Source organism: Trichechus manatus, unplaced genomic scaffold (assembly GCF_000243295.1).
Source record: "Trichechus manatus latirostris isolate Lorelei unplaced genomic scaffold, TriManLat1.0 scaffold00045, whole genome shotgun sequence".
Lineage (NCBI taxonomy): Eukaryota > Metazoa > Chordata > Mammalia > Sirenia > Trichechidae > Trichechus > Trichechus manatus.
In genome coordinates, this window is record NW_004443981.1 from 1,124,216 (window position 1) to 1,145,293 (window position 21,078).

The following is a 21,078-nucleotide window of genomic DNA, read 5'->3' on the forward strand; positions in this document are numbered from 1 at the left end:
GCCACTTCTGATCCACTCTCCAGGATGGTTTCAGGGTAATCTTTGTAAAAGTCAAATTGGATCATTCCATTCCATTGAAATTCAAAAATGTTTTCTCCATTGTACCATAACTTCATAGCTGGCACACGCCTATTTTTCAAGCCCCCTCTCTCCTCTTAGTAACATCTAAAATCCCCTGAAAACATCAATCTCTTTCAGTTTTCCCCCTGCTTTACACAAGCTATTTCCTCTATCTAGAAAATTCCTTCTAAAGTCAATTGAAAAGTCAGCTTCCTCACTGTTCTCGCTCAAGTTTCCCACACCCCATTAGGAGTTCAGTGCTTTAATGAAAGCATTTGTTATCATAATGTACAATTCTTATTTACACGGACTGCCAGTTCCACCAGACTATGGAGCAACTCCTCTAGGGTAGGATTAAAGCGTATTCACTCATGTATTCATCTCCCACACTGACGAAAGCTCCTAGATCATACTGTATCATATCCTTAATAAATGTTTAAATAAATAAGTCAAAATGATCAGTCCGTGTTGTTTGTATCCTGGCTTCCACTTCTCTCTTCAATACGGACTTGTTTTAGTCAGCATGGGTTTATCCCTATCACCTATTCCTAGCTTTCCCTCCTCCTCCAATAATTAATTGTCAAACACAGTACTTAAAAACAACATTCCGCAAACATGGGACAGTACCAAGTGCTTGGTATATGCAGGGCACTATTATAGATATTGGCTCTCTGGTGACACAGTGGTTAAGAGCTTGGCTGCTAACCAAAAAATCAACACTTCAAATCCACCAGCTGCTCCCTGGAAACCCCATGGGGCAGTTTTACTCTGCTCTATACGGTCGCTATGAGTCGGAACCGACTGGACAGCAACGGGTTTGGGTTTTGGTTTTATTCTAGATACTGTGGGAAGGGTAAAGCTGAAGAAAACAAATTTAAAATCTAGGTAAGAGATTAAGACATGCATATAAATAACCATAATGAAAGGCCATGATAATTGACAACACAAGTACAAGCAAATTCCAGGACAGTGTGAAGACAGCAAAACTCATGCTAGCCTGGGGGTCATAAAAGGCTTCATGGAGAAGGGGCCTTCTGAACTACAATTTGGAGGATGAATAAGATTCCAGTACATAACATGAGAGAAAGATCTAGGACACAAAGATGAAAAAGCATGTGGCATGTTCAGGGTGCTGGAAGTAGTCCAGCGGGGCTCAAAAGTAATACTAAATAAGGTTAAAAAGATAAAGTTGAGGTGGATTTCAGAGAACTTTGAAAAGCAGGTTCAAGAATCTAAATTTTATTCCATTGTTTTTTGTTTTATTTGTCTTCAAGAAAAAAAGAGAGAACACATAGTTCCTCTACCTTACTCCTTAATCTCATCTTCCCGTCCTGTTTTTATCCCCTTAAAGTACACTACATATTGGCCAAAATCTTCTGATCTTTAAGGTTCCCTCACCCCACTTCAAGGAGCCCTAGTGGCATGACGGTTAAGTGCTCCACTGCTAACCGAAAAGTTGGCAGTTTGAACCCACCCAGCTGCTCTGTGGGAGAAAGACCTGACAATCTGCTTCTGTAAAGACTACAGCCAAGAAAACCCTATGAAAAAATGTCTAGTTTTTAAATTACTGACTCCACAGAAATTGACTTGACAGCACCCAAAAACACCCCACTTCTCACACTCACACACACACACACACACACACACACACACACAGAGTCTACAGAATACAGATGCTGGAATCAGAGAATTGTAAGAGCCCTTCTGCATACGGAGGAATGAACAAATTTTGTGACTAATTTTTCTTTTTTTTAAAATCTCTTCTCTCATTTCATTGTTACAAAGGATCAGAAACAAAACAACAAAAACATTAAAGGTGACATCACTACAAGAAGAGCTCACAACCAGGGTAAAAACCTCATTTTCCCTTTAATCATTCCTCTGTGCCGAGTGAAGCCATAACTCGTGCAGCATGCTGTAAAACAGACATAATCACACAGCAGAACCTCCATGTAGGAACATGGCTCCAAATGTGGGGCGGGAGAGCAACGTTTCAGTCTCTTTTTTTCAGACTTCAGTCTTGGTTTCTTTTTTTTTTAATTGTACTTAAGGTGAAAGTTTACAGAACAAACCAGCTTCTTATTAAACAACTAGTACACGTACTGTTTTGTGACATTATTTGCCAACCCCACGTCATGTCAACACTCTCCCCTTCTCGACCTTAGGTTCCCCATTACCAGCTTTCCTGTCCCTTCCTGCCTTCTCATCCTTGCCCCTGGACTGGTGTGACCATTTAGTCTCATTCTGGCTTATGGGGCTGTCTAATCTTTGGCTAAAGGGTGAACCTCAGGAGTGACTTCATTACTGAGCTAAAAGGGTGTCCGGAGGCCATACTCTCAGGGTTTCTCCAGTCTCTGTCAGGCCAGTAAGTCTGAAATTTTTTTGAGTTAGAATTTTGTTCTACATTTTTCTCCAGCTCTGTCTGGGACCCTCTGTTGTGATCTCTGTCAGAGTAGTCGGTGGTGGTAGCCGGGCACCATCTGTGTTGGACTCAGTTTGGTGGAAGCTGTAGTACTTGTGGTCCGTTAGTCACTTGGACTAATCTTTCTGTTGTGTCTTCAGTTTTCTTCATCTTAGTTTCACGTTTTGAATCTCACTAGATTTACTTCCTAAAAGCAAATGGCAAGCTATTTCTCACCTGGTAATCTCCTGCTGCAGCTGTGAAACTGAAGGCACGTAAAACACCACTCCAAAATAGACGGTGGGTTCCAATGCATATTTATCCAGCTGCTTCTTTAAAGGTTTCTCCAAATCTACCCACCGGCGCTGATTCTGCTTGTTGTAGTACCAGAGGCTGAAGTAAGTGATCTGGAAAGAGGGAAGGTCACTGAAGGAGGCAATAACGTACGAAAGGAATTCAATCACTTTAACTGCAATAATCCATGACCTAGGACCTGTTGCTGTTCTTCTCAGAAAGGGACAACAAAAACTTAAAAAAAAAAAAAGACTAGCTAAGGAGCCCTGGTGGCATAATGGTTAAGCTCTCAGCTGCTAACAGAAAAGTTGGGAGTTCGAACCCACCCAGGAGCTGTTCAAGAGAAAGACCTGGCAATCTGCTTTCGTAAAGATTACAGACTAAAAAACCCTATGGGCAGTTCAACTCTGTCACATGGGGTCGCTATGAGCACCCAACAACATCATTTATATCTAGAAGCTCCTATTCAGGAAACAGAGGAAAAAGTCAATTGCATTAGCATGCCATTTCTTGAACTGCACAAAATGCATTTATATTGTTTTAAATATTGGCCTAGAAATCAGAATGTAATGGGTACTAGATTTTTCATACAAGTTTTAACAAAAATCCAGTATGCTTAACAAATTATATTTAGTTTTTAAATTACTGAAATACTAAATTTATCATACTATTTTAAAATAAGCATAATTGGGCTTTGTCTTAGTTATCTTGTAGTGCTAAAAGAGAAATACAAGTGGGTGACTTTAACACAGAGACATTTATTTTCTCACAGGTTAGGAGGCTAGAAGTCCAAACTGAGGGTGACGGCTCTAGGGGAAGGCTTTCTCTCTGGTGGCTCTGGGGGAAGGTGCTTATTCCTTGGCTCCTTGATGACCTTCATGTGCATGGCATATACCCTCTCCCATCTCTGCTCGCTTGTTTTTTTAATCTCTTTTATATCTCAAAAGAGATTAACTCGAGATACACCCTATATTAATCCTGCCTCAATAACATAACAAAGACAACCCATTCCCAAATAGGATTATAAGCATAGAGGTTAGGATTTACAACACATGTTTTGGGGGGATACAATTCAATCTATAACAGACTTCTACCAAGTAGAATTCTTCTGACTAAACAGTGTTAATCCAAATTTTCTCTACTCTCGAATTTGGCTTCTATAAATAATTTCATGTAAGTATCATAAAGTGTAGTAATTAGAGAGGCAATCCTAACTCTTCTTGCCCCCAAAAGTTCATTAGATACAAATTTAAACAACTAATGCTATGGAGGTGAATTCTCTCTCTCTCTCTCTCACACTCACACACACACACACAAAATGCTATAGCTAAAGCAATAAAATACCTAACTCAGAGCTTTAAAAAAAAGTGCTCAGAAATTAGCATTTTGATCTCACTTACTGCGTAATGAAACCACTAAGGTAAATCCATATTGGCCCTGAGCCAGGTCTATCTGCAAGGGTATCAATGCACTTAATATTCTTAAGAGACGAAATGACAGCCTCGAGCCACTGCTAATATTTCCCTCCAAATCAATGTACAGATCAAGGCAATTGGAAAACCACTGCTTTGTAGATCTTGACTCTAGAGTAATGCTGTCAAATAGAACTTTCTATAGTGATGCAAATTTTCTGTATCTGTCCAGTACAAAATAAATGCCCAATATAAATGTCCAATACAAAAGCCAAATAGCCACGTGGTTATTGAGCACTTGAAATGTAGCTAGTGCAATAGAGGGATTGAATTTTTAGTGTTATTTAATTTTAACTGACTCAAATCTAAATAGTCACACGTGGCTAGTGGCTACTGTATTGGACAGTGCAGCCCTAGTGCAACAACAATAAAACTTAGAAATAGTAATTCTCATGCTATTTCTTTGACCTGTAATCCTCAAATAAAAAAATGAATTTTTAATTTGCAAGAAAAAAGAACTATACAAACATGCCCTCAGTTTAATTTCATCCTACAATTTTTATCAACATTTTTGCTCTTAAAATATTTTATGAGGGAAAAAATCATAAACTTTAAAATGAGCCTATCATCAAATAAACTCCATTCAAGTGGGGAATATGCCCAATTTTCATTTATACCCACAAAGCTCCTAGAATAATGCAGGAATTCAGTGATTATTTTGTCGAATAAAAGAATGGATATTCTCTTGCTTCTTAGTTGCTATCCACGCCATCACATATGAATGGGATTTTTTTTTTATTGTAGTAAATATATAGGTAACAAAACATCTGTCATTTCTACAATCTTCACATGCACAGTTCAGTAACATTACTTATGTTCATCATGTCAGTCAACCATCACCATCAATCGTTCCTGAATTTTTCAGGAATGGAATATTTTTAACATTTACTATCTATTAGGTTCGTTCTGGAAACCCTGGTGGCGCAGTGGTTAAGCACTACAGCTGCTGACCAAAAGGTCGGCAGTTCAAATCCACCAGGCGTTCCTTGGAAACCCTACGGGGCAGTTATACTCTGTCCTACAGGGTCGCCAATGAGTCAGAATCGACTCGATGGCAACGGGTTTTGGTTTCTGGTAGTTCGTTCGAAGAAACTTAGATATGTTGTGGATTAAATCTTCACCAGTACCCTAATAAAGTAGGTATTTTTACCTATCTTAAACTCTGAAACCAGTGTATCTCCAAGTATTGTCCCTGGACCACCTCCATCAGAATTACCTGGAGAGCATCCTGGACCCTATACCCCAGAGTTACTAAACTTCCAGGTAATTCTTGTGCCCATTGAAGTTTGAAAACCATTGCACTTTGCCACACTGCCCCATCATTATGCAGGAGAAAAGTCATATAACCAACCTGTCATGGATTGAACTGTGTCCCCCCAAAATATGTGTCGACTTGTTTAGGCCATGATTCCCAGTATTGTGTGGTTGTCCTCCATTTTGTGATTTTCCTATGTGTTATAAATCATAATCTCTGCCTATGGCTAAAGAGGATTAGGGTGGGATATAACACCCTTGCCCAGGTCACATCCCTGATCCAATATACAGGGAGTTTCCCTGGGGTGTGGCCTGTACCACCTTTTATCTTACAAGAGATAAAAGGAAAGGGAAGCAAGCAGAGAGTTGGGAACTTCATATCACCAAGAAAGCAGCACTGGGGGCAGAGTACGTCCTTTGGACCCGAGGTCCCTCCACCTGAGAAGCTCCTCGACCAATGGAATATTGATGACAAGGAACTTCCTCCAGAGCCGACAGAGAGAGAAAGCCTTCCCCCGGAGCTGACGCCCTGAATTTGGACTTGCAGCCTACTAGACTGTGAGAGAATAAATTTCTCAAGCCATCCACTTGTGGTATTTGTTATAGCAGCACTAGATGACTAAGATGCAACCTATGCTGGAAAAGCTGCATGTAAATCAAATTTTAAAAATCAAAACACACTTTAATGTAGCAGAAAGTCTAAATCCTATTGATAATTACTTTCTGGAGTTATGATTACATTTTAAATGATTACATTATATCTGTAAGGACAGAATACATATCACATTTACAGAAAACAAGTACTGTTCCTTCCCTTTTAAATTGCAACTTACAAAAAAAAAGAAAAATCTGGTTTAATAGAAAAGACACGATGCTTAAAGTCCAAAGTCATGGTTTGACTTCCAGCTCGGTCACTTACTAGCTATGGGAATTGGATGAGTCAGTAGGTCCAATTCAGTTTTCTCCCGTGTAAAATAAGGTAATACCTCCCTCACAACTCCATCACAAGGACTAAATAGAGGAAATCACATGAAAGCATTTTGCCACTAAAAAATCACTATATTTTTAAAAAGATTATTTAGTCTCATTCCTTCTTGACAAGCACCAACATCAATTCTAATCCCTCCCAAAAAAAAAAAAAAATTTCTAATTACTTACATTTATTTGGGTTGATTACAACACAATGCATTTCTGTTAAGTGTACGTTTGTTTTGTGTTCCACCCTAGAACCCAAGTTTCTGGACTGAATGTACCATGTTTGGTCTCAAATGCAGGCCACTGCTATGCACTTAATTCCATAAACATTTATTTATTTATTTATTTTGGCGAAAACACTAAAGGCCTCTTGTTAGGTCCAGGGTGTGTATCCTTTAGGATCTAAAAACTGTTTTGATCATAACAGAGCATTACAGTACTTTCAACCAACATTAAAAGATCTGTAAAATACCCTTTGTGTATATTACTTTTCCCTTTAAACAGTTGAACCTGAATGCTCCAAATCCAAGAATTTAAACAGACTTGTAAAACAATAGGTTTCTTGTATAGTTTGTAGCTGTGCCTTTTTTGAACTGATTATGATATAAACGGAAACCCTAGTCGTGTAGTGGTTAAGTGCTACAGCTACTAACCAAAAGGTCTGCAGTTGGAATCTACCAGGCGTTCCTTGGAAACTCTATGGGGCAGTTCTACTCTATCCTATAGGGTCGCTATGAGTCGGAATCAACTTGATGGCAATGGGTATGATGTAAACAGAAATACCTGCTGAGATGTCTGCTAGAATTATAAAAACCTGCACGTTCTAAAATAAATAAACTTTTAAAATGTGCTAAGTTTCTAAGATTTACTATGACTTGATATATATTTATGTTAGCAGTGCATTTATTACTCAAGTCACATACAGATAGAAAAATCAGATAGAAACACATAAATATATTCATGAAACGGCATCATTAGTTTTTCGAGATAATATGCCTTATGAAGGAGTGGCAAAGAATATACCTAACTGTGCAACATCTGAAAAGAATGGTGGATTTAGCAAATTATTTGTTGATTAGCTATTTCAGTTACAGTAGATTCTAAGATTTTGGACATTTGAACATTGGCCCATGGTAAAGTTATTTGGTTTGGTTCTTGCTCATCTGTTCAAGTTCTACCTTAAGAAGTGGTTAAGGCCAGCCAAAATCAAGTTTATATCTTGTTAAATACTTTCAATTGGGTATTGTATTTCTAAAATTGCTGCTAGAAATATTTATACGCATGTGGATAACTAAAATCTTTTAACATTATAATCCTTGAATTTCATGCTTTCTTAAAATTTCTATATATAATCAAATAATACTTCTGATTCCCTGAGATTTTATGACTATAATACGATTTGTTTCTAAGATGGGTAAGTGAGGCTTGGGCAATAAAATGTGATTAAATTCTCATCAGGCAAAGAATTTTCAGTATTAGTCCATTTCTTTGGTTTGTCTTGGCTAACAATATTGAGAATTTTATCTTTAAATATTTAATTATATCAATTTAAGTTCATTAGAAAAAAACCTAAGGAAAAAAATGAGCCAGAAGTAGACAAGCCTAGCAATGAGTTAATTAAATTTTCTGTTTTTTAATATCTAGACTTAGGTCAAGATTGTGTAGAGTTTGACAATTATCTGGCAATCTCATTTATCTGAACATAATTAAAGAATAGACAATAAATAAAATGATTTTGAGCAATGAAAAATATATGTCAAAGTCACATGGAACTTTTTTTTCCTCCTTATTTTACACAGTTTCAACGAGTTTAGTGATTTGGCTATCCAATCCAAAACAGATTTAAAAAGTGACAAATAAAAGGAAAAATATTAAATGAAAGCATGTTGGCAGCAGCAAAAGTGATGGGCAGTAAATACCCTTTCAGCAAGAGAGAACACATGCACACAAACAAAAATTCTTTAAAAGGAAGTGATTCAGAATTACAAGGCAGGGAAACGAGTACTGGGAATGAACCACCAGAACACAATTAAAGACAATGTTGACACATTGTGACACTGTAACTCATGTCACGGAACAATTTATATAGAAATTGTCAAATGGGAACCTAATCGACTGTGTAAATTTTCACCAAAAACACAATAAAATATTTAAAAAATTACAAGGGCCCTCAAAATAGTTGTTTGGGCAAGAGCAAACTTTGGTTATCAGGCAAAGTTAGTTATGAAGACTACTTTATTTCCCAAAGACGGTCAGGAAAATAACTTGTTTTATATGTAGCTTTAACCAAAAGGTCAGCAGCTCAAATCCAGCAGGTGCTCCTTGGGAACTCTATGGGTCACTTCTACTCTGTCCTATAGGGTCGCTACGAGTCGGAATCAACTCGACAGCAACAGGTTTGGCTTTTTATTTTTTGGTTTTAGTGTACTTTAGTCAATTTAACTGCAGTTTCAATTATTCACTTGTAAGTTCAAGCATATTTTCCAAGGCCAAATACAAAAAATTTTTCACTGCTCGCTGTTTTGTTACCTGCTGTTATGTGTTTTCAAAGGTTTGACTAGTAGCATAGAAGCTAATTACTTCCTCTAAGACACTATGCCTGCAATTCAATAGGTGCCACTAGTGGCGTGTAGTGCAAAAACACTAGAGAATATGTACCACTCACTAACTCTTGGGCAAGTCACTTCTCTTGCTGAGTCTCAGTTTCTTCATAGGGAAAATAACACCTGCCCTACCTTTATCAAAAAGTTATGCCAAAGTACATCATAAATTATAATTGTGCTGATAAAACTCTTTTATTCATTATGAGTACATAAATTTAGCAAATATGATCTCTTCAGGTGTGGCCAAAAGAAGAGAAAACTTGAGTCAAGCATGCTTCTTCCTTGAATATATAACTATGCAACTAATAAACTAAATTCTTCCTCTACATGCTTAAGTCAGGATATTATGGGATCTTTCTTTTTTTTTGAAGAAATACAAAGACCTCAACACAGGCAGTCTCCCTGGGTGCCCTGAATGTTAACTATCACCAATCATTACCTGGTCTAGGGTATTTTCCCAGAATCGTGTGTCCTCTCTTCCTTGAGTCCAAACCTTCTGGGTTATGCTTGTCCTGGTGCTGTTTACGGACTTGGTTTAATTGTAATAAAAGTTTTCCATAGACCAGCCTTTAATTACTGGCTTTTTGTGCATGCCTGCCACCACTCCATATTATCCAACTTCCCGGTACCTTTCCTGATAAGAAACTTCAACCCCATGTGGTTTCTCTTTCTCCATAGCTCTGTCTCTCACTGGCGACCAAAGCAAGCCGATCTGACTTCTTGGAAACTCATTCCAACAAAAGCCTCTAAATCACTGATTCATCTAGCATCCTCTCCTCCAAGATTGATTCTCATTTATCACTGAATAGATTTTTATGAAACTTCTTCATTGTCAAATATTTTTACATTCTTTTTCTCCTTTCTATTTTGCTCTGAACATCAGAATAGTTTTCATAAAGTTATTTAATGATTTCTTCATATCTGCTTAAAAGTTTTCACAGCTACACCCCTAAAATTGTATGTCTGCTATGTAAACAAAATGAAAACAAAAGTTCCACAGAACTTAGCTTCTTTTTCAGATACTATATGGGTGACTTACTTTAAATGAACCGACTTTACGCAGAGAACAAGGTGATTTGATAATCAAGCTTTTTGCTCAAAGGAAAAGATAGTTATACGTTTTCGAGCCTGGGTAAACGATGCAGTGCTCAAGTCACAGCCTTCTAAAAAGACACTAGCTATTATAAGCAGGTCTAAATCCTGTCAGAATGTAAACCCTTTCCTAATCCCCAAGTTGTTTCTTGTCTAATTATTTCAAGAGTCTTTTTAGTTGTATTATTTTTAAAGCAGAGCAGAGGGACACACAAAGTAGCTGGAGGGTTTTTTTTAAGCCACTGATGCACTGAGTTTGATAAAGTTAATCCCATATAAACCTGCAGATAGAATTTTATCCTGATGCCATTCTCAGACTAGGCAGAGGTCAGAAGACTTTTCATTAGGAAAGAGATGAGAGGAGATAGCACTAGATAAAGCCTATCCCAGGCACAGAGATCATCTAACAAGGGTAGTAAACAGGTATTAACCTAATTCAAGGCCCGGAGCTTACCTCTACACTGAGTCTCCCATGAATAATGAAGCATCCTACTTCTTCACGCTTTCCTTTTGACAGATAGTATGGTGGTCACATTGCCTCAAAGAGGCAGTATTTCTTCCTTTTCTGTTTAGTTTTAACCACCTTCTTCTCTCCTTGATCAAATAACATATCTATTTTACAGCCAAGGTAATAATACGCAGTATCACTATATACTCAACTATAAATGAGGACTCAAAAAATAGCAATCAAAAGTATATCATGGTTTTTTAATTATAGTGAAACTTTTATTAAGTTGAAGCTCAACTAACTGAACTCATCAAGTGGCCAGATTTTTTTGTTGTTGTTGTAGCATTTAACTTTCAGGAAAAGAGTCAAATAATAAGCCAATTTCAGGGATTTATTGAAAGAGGAATGTCCAAGGCATGAATTGGGATCATTATCTTCACAGATGAATTGCTCGTATCTTTTCTATTCACTGTCCTAGACATTAAGATGTTACACAGAACACAAAGACCCTCAAACACAGTAAGATTATTCTTTAAAAAGCATATTATACTGTATTTTCTATCAATGAATTGTACATGTAAAAATTGAATTGGTAAATGTTTTGTTATATATATTTTTACCACGATAAAAAAGTATATCATACTCTAAGAAAAATGGATTAATATCTTAGAAAGATTAATCAATTCATTCAATTAATGCTGACTGAACACCTACTGTGTGGAACACTGTTCTGGGTACTGAGGATACAGCATTGAACAAAACAGAATAAAATCCCTGTCCTTATGCAGCTTACATTCCAGTGGAGGAAAGAAGACAAGTAAGTAAAAGATATGGAAGGCCAGACACCGAAAACTGCCATGCAGAAAGATATTTAATTATAAGGATTAAAACAACATCAACACGTTTTTAAAAGTAAACTAGGATTAAATGATGTAGTTCAGTATACACAACATTTTACTACCCAAGAATGACAAAGGTATAAGATGTTACCACACACAGTTTCAATATAGGCAAAGGCTAATGTGCTCTGTTTTGTACTACCACACAGAAGGTGTAGGACCCATGCCATTTAAAGCCAGTGTAACTGAGGGTACACCAGAACATCCCCTTCTCCTATCATTTTGGTTAATCAGTTTGTTGTACAGGAGAACCATTATTTATATCCCATTGCAACAAATGAATCAGTCGGGCTTTCTCTTTATTCAAATCTCCTAAATTTGAGCCTCTTTGGACCTACCCATTAGCTTAATCCACAGATATATAAATGCCTACGTTTTAGGGCAGTGGATAAATAGTACCCTTTCTTTTTTTATTGAGAAGACAGTGGGAAGACAGTCTCAGGCTAATTCAGCCCATATTCCAGTGTTTAGGCTTCAATTAATTCACAGGGGAAAAAAAATTTTAATGTTTTCCTGAACTCAAGTCTTAGTTATTCCTCTATATCTTGTCTGTCCAGGGACTGAGCAGTGTGAGCAATATTTTTAGAAACTGTTTAATTACACAGTACAAAGATGAAAAGGAAGAACTCAAGCAAGTACATTCAGGAAGAGCTACTTATTCTTCTGATATTCACTTTTGTCAGGTTAGAATTACAGTTGTTCCCTGTTACAAAGAAACACTTGTGATGTTAGGTGAAGGGGCCCATAGGGAGAGAGAGAGAGGATTTTAAATACATTTTAACAAAGAATCTAGTCAAGGTTAATTTCTATTGCCAAAAAGAATATTATCTGGCATATTTTCTGCTGCCTTAAAAAAAAAAAAATACCACAACTCTGCTGTTCTTAAATTAGAATTATCATAAAAAATGTTAGGATTTAAGAAAGAAAATGTTAGGATATAAAATCAAGGAAATTACTTTTGTTGTTAAAATCCTAAATAGACGCACATGAAGAAATACCTAGATTTCTGTTATTAAAAGCAGTATTTGTTTTCGTCATTAAATCATGGTTTTATAATACACGAAATAACTTTTCTCCATAGTTGTACCAAATACTTCTTCAATTACACAAATGTTACAGGAAAATAACAAAGCTGTTTCCTTTCTATTTTTCCCTTTTTTATTAATAATATAAAGTTCCATTTAACAAAGGTCACAATTGAAGAAGTCCAAGCTGCACTGAAGACACTGGTGAAAAACAAGGTTCCAGGAACTGACGGAAAACCAACTGAGATGTTTCAACAAACGGATGCAGCGCTGGAAGTGCTCACTCATCTATGCCAAGAAATTTGGAAGACAGCTACCTTGACAACCAACTGGAAGAAACTCATATTTATGCCTATTCCAAAGAAAGGTGATCCAACCAAATGTGGAAATTATAGAACAATACCATTAATATCACACGCAGGTAAAATTTTACTGAAAATCATTCAAAAGCAGCTGCAGTAGTATATCTACAGGGAACTGCCAGAAATTTAAGCCAGATTCACAACAAGACGTTGAACCAGGGATATCACTGCTGATGTCAGATGGATCATGGCTGAAAGCAGAGAATACCAGAAAGATGTTCACTATGCTACGGCATTTTATTGACTATGCTAAGGCATTCGACTATGTGGATCTTAACAAATTATGGATAACACTGCGAAGAATGGGAATTCCAGAACACTTAATTGTGCTCATGAGGAACTTGTACATAGATCAAGAGGCAGCTGTTCGAACAGAACAAGGGAATACTGTATGGTTTAAAGTCAGGAAAGGTGTGAGTCAGAGTTGTATCCTTTCACCATACCTATTCAATCTGTATGCTGAGCTAATAATCCGAGAAGCTGGATTATATGAAGAAGAATGCAGCATCAGAATTTGAGGAAGACTCATTAACAGCCTGCATTATGCAGATGACACAACCTTGCTTGCTGAAAATGAAGAGGGCTTGAAGCACTTACTGATGAAGATCAAAGACCACAACCTTCACTATGGATTACACCTCAACATAAAGAAAACAAAAATTCTCACAACTGAACTAATAAGCAAAATCATGATAAACAGAGAAAAGACTGACGTTGTCAAGGATTTCATTTTACTTGAATCCACAATCAATACCCATGGAAGCAGCAGTCAAGAAATGAAAAGACACATTGCATTTGGCAAATCTGTGGCAAAGGACCTCTTTAAAGTGATGAAAAGCAAAGATGTTACCTTGAAGACTAAAGTGTGCCTGACCCAAGCCATGGTGTTTTCAATCGTCTCATATGCATGTGAAAGCTGGACGATGAACAAGGAAGACTAAAGAGTTGACATGTTGTGGTGTTGGTGAAGAATACTGAATATACCTTGGACTGCCAAAAGAACGAACAAATCTATCTCGGGAGAAGTACAACCAAAGTGCTCCTTGAAAGCAAGAATGGCGAGACTACGTCTCACTTACTTTGGACATGTTATCAGTAGGGATCAGTCCCTGGAGAAGGACATCATGCTTGGTAAAGCAGAGGGTCAGCGAAAAAGAGGAAGACCCTCAACGAGATGGACTGACACAGTGGCTGCAGCAATGGGTTCAAGCATACCAACGATTGTGAGTTTGGCGCAGGACCAGGCAGTGTTTTGTTCTTTTGTACATAGGGTTGCTATGAGTTGCAACCGACTCGATGGCACCTAACAACAACACAACTGAGGTTTAATGGACTTCCTCTTAAACTATGTTCCTCATCAACGACCAAGGTACAGAAAAAACAACCCACCGCCGTCGAATCGATTCCAACTCATAGTGACCCTACAGGACAGGACAGAACTGCCCCATAGGGTTTCCAAGGTGGATTCGAACTGCCAACATTTTGGTTAGCAGCCGATCTCTTAACCACTGCGCCACCAGGGATCCAAGGCACAGACAGCGCCTAACAAAGTAAAGGTGTGTAACTCAGAAACATATACTCAGTATTTTTAAATGAGTCACTATGAGTCAGAATCAACTCAATGGCAACGGGTCTGACTTTGTTTAAGTACCAAAATGCCAGTTCCATTTTATTCCAAGAAGTGCTATGTAAAAATATATAAGACAAGATATTTTCATTACATTTAAAAGTCGAAGGGGATGAACTGGGCATGAGTATGTATGTGCTATCAGGATAATAGGAATTATCCTACAGTCATTATCCTATATCCAATTATCCTATATTCAAGGAATATAAATAAGTCTCAGTGAAAACATAGACAGTAAAGGTTAAATAACAGAAGCATGACATGCAGAGAATTCAAAGTGGAATAACAATGTATAGTGGCTCTGTCCCCATGGCCCTCATTCAGACTGCAGAAGAGAAACACTTCTGTTGTATGAACTGCCACAGCAACCACTAAGAACACCTGTATGCACTGCACCTACACCGCATTGATCCACATCCCTCAGTGTGGTAGCCAGCATTTCAATAGACTCACTGGTTCTACCACTTTTTCTTGTTTGAACAGATTCTGACTCCAGAAGCCCCCCAAACTCACCCAAAAACAGTGCAACCAGATATTCCTTTGGAAAATCTCTCAGCAGGGAATTCTCCTGGGGTGTATTTCATCAGCCTGATACCTCCAACTCTGCCACGAACAAGCTCATGAAAGGCTTCCTATCCAATAGTTCTGCCCTAAGCACCTCAGGGATTCCCAAAGATGTCTTGCTAGCCTAATTATGATTCATATTTTTTCTCATGCTTTCCTTTCTTTGCCTAATGTGGCTTCAAAAGCACAATTTCAAGCAAAATAATAAATTGCAGTAATTAAAATAAGTGACAAAAATTATCCCAAGAGTACTTAAATAATCTCCAGCAGATTTGGGAGGCTGCACTGTGTGGAGCTGTCCTTAAGGGCATGAGCTCCACAGCAGGCTGCCCGTCACCTGCTCAAAGCTACGCAACTGAGAGGGAAGATGCTGATCAAGGAGTCAGAACTACTCCAGTTGTGGTTTATGCCATAGAGCCAGGAGCAAGTTACTTAACACCTCTGTGTCTCAGTCTACCTTTCTGTAAAACGGAGATGAAGATAATAGTGCCTCGCTCATAGGATTATTGGGAGGAACAAACTAGGTGAAAACATTTAAAGCACTTACAAAAGTGCCTCACATATAATAAGTCCTCATGTAATATTAGCTCTTATTATCATAGTTTTCAAGTCCCCTTAAACAGTATAAAATTTCATATTATATCTTTAGTAAACAAACAGAAAACCAGTTGCCATTGAGTCAATTCTGACTCATAGCAACCCCACGTGTGTCAGAGTAGAACTGTGCTGCAGAGGGTTTTCAAAGGCTGTGACCTTTCTGAAGCAGATCACCAGGTCTTCCTTCTGAGGTGCCTCTGAGTGGACTCGAACCATCAACCTTTCCGTTAGTAGCCAAGCACTTAACAGTTTACGCCACCCAGGGATTCCTTTATTTGACACAGTTGGTTTAATCTAAATTGATTTGGCAAGTCAACAAAGTCTGAGCCATCTAAATAATTATAACATGACCAAATCAAGACAAGTTTATATATTCACAAAGAAAATGAGCTGGCACCATCTAGCATGAGATTAGCCTGCTCAGTTAAAGCTTATTCAAAATAACACAATCACACTGTCCTATTTATAAGTAAATCTAAACACTGCACACTTGCAGTGATCTCAACTGAGTAATCTACTACAGAAAGTGGTAAATGCCGTTGACGGAAGTTATTTCTACTACGTGCTGCTAATTCTCACATAGCATTTGCAGCATACATAGCTTCTTCTAGTGAAATTAGCATCTTAAGCGAGAATTTAAATCAACTTGGACAACCTGTCAGATCACTGAAAGAGAAAGGAAATTTAAGTGACATTTGTTTATGAACGGACTGCTTTGAGAACCAAATAGGAAAATATTTGCTCAACCAGCATATTGTTAAAGTGCTATGAGCAAAGTCCATGTTTAATAGAACAGAAAATGCAGAGAATGTAGGGTGTGTATCTGACAAGAAGAATGAAGGAGAGGGCTTAACAATTAGCTGGGGAATTTGGTTCATGTATATGCATGGGAAAGCTGGACAAGGAATAAGGAAGACCAAAGAACTGATGCATTTGAATTGTGGTGCTCGCAAAGATAATTGAATATACTATGGACTGCAAGATGACAAACAAATCTGCCTTGGAAGAAGTACAGCCAGAATGCTCCTTGGAAGTAGAGATGGCGAGACTTAGTCTCACGTATTTTGGACATTGCAGTGCAATGAATTACTTAATATGGCCCTTCTAGCCATAGTCTTTGTAACTCCCACCAAATGATTGAGCGGGACCATGCTAATAAGGTATATGGAACCTTAACAAGGAGATTGGTCAGTTTTGCCATCCTGCTAGGCTTAAAACGAGCTATCCCAGAGGCAGGAAAAGAGGACCTCACCACCACCAAAGAAGAAGAGCCAGGAGTGGAGCGTGTCCTTTGGACCTAGGATCCCTGCCTGGAACCGGGAGACTGAGAGAGAGAGCTGTAACACTGAAGACGGCGAGAAGTGGTGGCAGAAAAACCATGGCAGGAAAAACCATGGCAGGAAAAACCAGCAGGAGACTGTGCAGCGGGCTTCTTGGCAGAAAGAGCAAGAAAGCTGACTGCCATTGGGCAGGAGGCTTGCTGGCGGAGTACAATGCCTCTGGGCACTTACTGGAGCTAAGTTTGCCAACCCACAGAGCTAGAGCTGAGTGCCTTCAGGCCGAAGCTTACTGGCAGAGCTGGGTACCTCTGGGCACTTATCGGCAGAGTTAAAAGAGCTTTGTAACACTTTCCTGGGCAAGTAAGAGGCTGAGGGTCCAGAGAGAGACCAGCATGCCTGTGGGCATAGCTGAGAAGAGGCTGTCCTGAGCGTTCCTGAACCTGAATTATAACCTGTTACTTCCCTAATAAACCCCATAACTGTGAGCATGGTCTGTGAGTTCTGTGTGGCCACTGCAATGAATTATCAAACTCAGCAGAGAAGTGCCGTGGGAGGGACAACTGGTGTCAGAATTGGTAAAGATGGCAGAGAGAAGTATATCTGACCTCCACCTCATAGGAATCAGCCTTAGGCTGTTGATCTTGATTCTCCTTCCCCCTTGTGAAGTTAGAGGAGGTCAGACTCTGCTGCCAGGCTATTTTTACAGGCATGTTATCAGGAGGGACCAGTCCCTGGAGAAGGATATCATGCTTGGTAAAGAAGAAGAGTCACTGAAAAAGAAGAAGACCCTCAATGAGACAGACACAGTAGCTGTAACAATGGGCTCAAACACAGCAATGACTGAGAGGATGGCACAAGACTGGGCAGTATTTCATTCTGCTGGAACTGACTCAACAGCACCTAACAACAACAATCATCAAAGCATTATCATACACCTACTTCATAAGTAGACACAGAGGTGCCATCAGAGGAGCAGTGAAGAAATTCACACTCACAACCTCCTGTCTCTCCTCCCTGAAAGGGTTTTTCCTTAATAGCAGCTGAAAGATTGGTGGTTCAAACCCACCCAGCAACTCCACAGAAGAAAAGGCCCAGCAATCTGCTTCTGTAAAGATTATAGCCAAGAAAACCCTGTGGAGCAGTTCTATTCTATAACATGTAGGGTAGCCATGCACTGGGAGTCAACTCAACAGCAGCTAACAACAACAAAGTTGTTTCAGGGAGGAAGTGAATATCCCCAAAATGGCCTTTTCTGAGATCTAAAGATAAGAGCCACTGAAAAGAGGCATTCTAGGGTGGGCAGGTGGTATCTTTCACAGGCAAATTATTTTCTTAGAAATATGAAGGTCTTCACTACTGTAAAAACTCATGAAAAAGTTTACACACAAAAAGAAACAATCTTTGCTGGTTATGAGGGATGGAAAGGGTGGGGGGGTACTAAATAGATAAGTGGTATCTTTGGTGAAGGGTAAGACAGTACACAATACTGGGGAAGCCAACACAACTTGTACAAAGAAAGGTCATGGAAGCTCCATAGACACATCCAAACTCCCTAAGGGACTGAATTGCTGGGCGGAGGGCTGTGGGGACCACGGTCTCCGGGAACATCTAGCTCAACTGGCATAACACAGTTTATAAAGAAAATTGTCTACATTCTACCACGGTGAGTAGCGCCTGGGGTCTTAAAAGCCTGGGAGCAGCCATCTAAGATACTCCACTGGTCTCACCCCTTTGGGAGCAAGGAAGAATGAAGAGAACAAGATACAAAGAAAAGATTAGTCCAAAGGACTAATGGACCACAAGCACCACGGCCTCCACCAGACTGAGTCCAGTACAACTAGATGGTGCCCAGCTACCACCACTGACTGCTCAGGGATCACGACAGAGGGTCCCGGACAGAGCCGGAGAAAAATGTAGAACAAAATTCTAACTCACAAAAAAAGACTAGACTTACTGGCCTGAGACTGGAGAAACCCTAAGAGTATGGCCCCTGGGCACCGTTTTAGCTCAGTAATGAAGTCACTCCCGAGGTTCACCGTTCAGACAAAGATCAGACAGCCCCATAAAAAAAAACGAGACTAACAGGGCACAACAGTCCAGAGACAAGGACTAGAAGGCAGGAGGGGACAGGAAAGCTGGTAACAGGCAACCCAAGATTGAGAAGGGACAGTGTTGACATGTCGTGGGGTTGTTAACCACTGTCGTAAAACAACATGTGTACTAGCTGTTTAATGAGAAACTATTTGTTCTGTAAACCTTCATCTAAAGTACAATTAAAAAAAAAAAATATGAAGGTCTTGAATTGTTCACAAATGTCCCATCCTACTAGCACCTTCACTTTGGGGAAAGAAACACTGAGGAGGAAAGGTCCTGTTATGCCAAGAGAAGAAGAAAGACTGCATCATCCGGAAGGCCTCTGGGCCCATGGCCAGGGCTCATGGATGGATTCAGGGGATCCATAAACCTCCTGAAATTGTTTCCAAAATTCCAGATTCTCAAACAGGTCCATGAACCCCATAAATTTAAAAGTCAAAGTCTGACAGATGTGAACTCAAATTCTGGCTCTTCTGTTTATTAGCTGTGTGATCCTGAGGAAATCACCCAATCTTTCAGAACTTCAGTAACTTTGCCTGAAATGGAAAAGTTAATGCCTTACTCACTGTGAGGATTAAATAAAATAATGCATGTTAAGCTTCCAGCACAATAATGTTCATCCACACAAATGGAGAACAGCAGGAAGCCACTGAAGCTTCCAGTATTATTATAAGAAATGGCATCTGAAACCACACACCACGGACAATGACAGAAGTGAGAGAAAGCCCCCAAAACGCTGTAAGTTCCCCAACATCTGCCATTTTGTAATTCAACTCAGAGACCTCTCCATATAAGCAAATTCACACTTAAGTCCGTATGGTCACGAGGCTATACTATTGTGGCAAATTAATGGTGAGATTAAAGGACATTTTTGGTATCTCTTAACTGAAAAACTCAATAATATAAGAAAACCATCCCTGACCTTAAATGTATTAGACATTCAGCTAAGGTTGGGAGTTGCTGGGTGGTGCAAATGATTAGCAAGTTCAGATGCTAACCAAAAGGTTGGAGGCTCTAGTACACTCAGGGGCACCTCAGAAGAAAGGCCTGGCAATCTACTTCCAAAAGGTCACAGCCATTGAAAACCTTCTGGAGCCAGTTCTACTCTGACACACATGGGGTTGCCATGAGTTAGAGCTGATGGCAACTGGGGTTTGTTTTTTTTTTGGGGTTAAGCTAAGGTTGAATAATACTTCATAATACTTCATTTCTTTAAATAAACAGGTTTCCAAATTGAGTAATTACTATTGTGATGATGTATTATGTATTTTAAAATGCACAATGTATCAATGATTCCATGTGTCATTCCTATACTTAATTATGTGGCCAATTCTTAATATTCTAGGCCAAATGAAAAAAGTAATAGAAAATCTAAAAATCACAAAAAAATCCTTGATCACTTATGATTGGTTTTAGAAGGTGGAAAGCTTTATATAGGTAGGGAGACCAATCTAACATTTAAATTTGCTTTCAGTGGTCCAATGCATCCAATTGAAAATATTTATTGAGCTAGTCTATACCTTTCACCAATGAAAAAGATCTTGTTTTATAACTTACATACCCGAATGAATAACTACTTAGCCCAAAATGTTTGCAGGTTTTATACTTTTACCTTACACATATTTCAGCTATTTTTAAAGTCCAAATGAAAACAGCTAGTACAGAAGGAAATGCACATGAAATTCTTGAGGTCTACTCAGATAACAGTCAAGATAAGGTCAGAGGATATTTGAAATACCTAAGAAGCTAACTTAAAATAAAACAATCCGATGGCCAAGAACACTTTCTAAAGCTGTGCTTGAGAGTGATGGCCTGCACTGTATGCTTGATTCCTGTCTGCTCCAACATACCCCTTAGCTAAGAAATTTCCCCATCTGCCAGAAGGCATTATGAGAAGAATCTGTTCAAAGTTTGGCAAGGAAGCTGCCACTCCCTTTACTCAGCAATCTTACCTAGGTTGTTGTTTAAACTAGATAATTTTCTAAGTGTTTTAGAAGCAGCCCCAAGGGAAAAAGAAATAAAAGTCTAAAG

At 38.8% G+C, this 21,078-nt stretch overlaps 1 protein-coding gene across 1 annotated transcript in view; it reads right to left on the reverse strand.

Moving 5' to 3' along the window:
* The window catches only part of PTPN21 (protein tyrosine phosphatase non-receptor type 21), a 76,054-nt gene that overhangs the window by 47,045 nt on the left and 7,931 nt on the right, over positions 1 to 21,078 (reverse strand). The window contains exon 2 of the mRNA XM_004376650.2: positions 2,699 to 2,868. Coding sequence (XP_004376707.1) covers positions 2,699 to 2,868 — 170 coding nt within the window. The remainder of the gene's footprint in view (positions 1 to 2,698; positions 2,869 to 21,078) is intronic.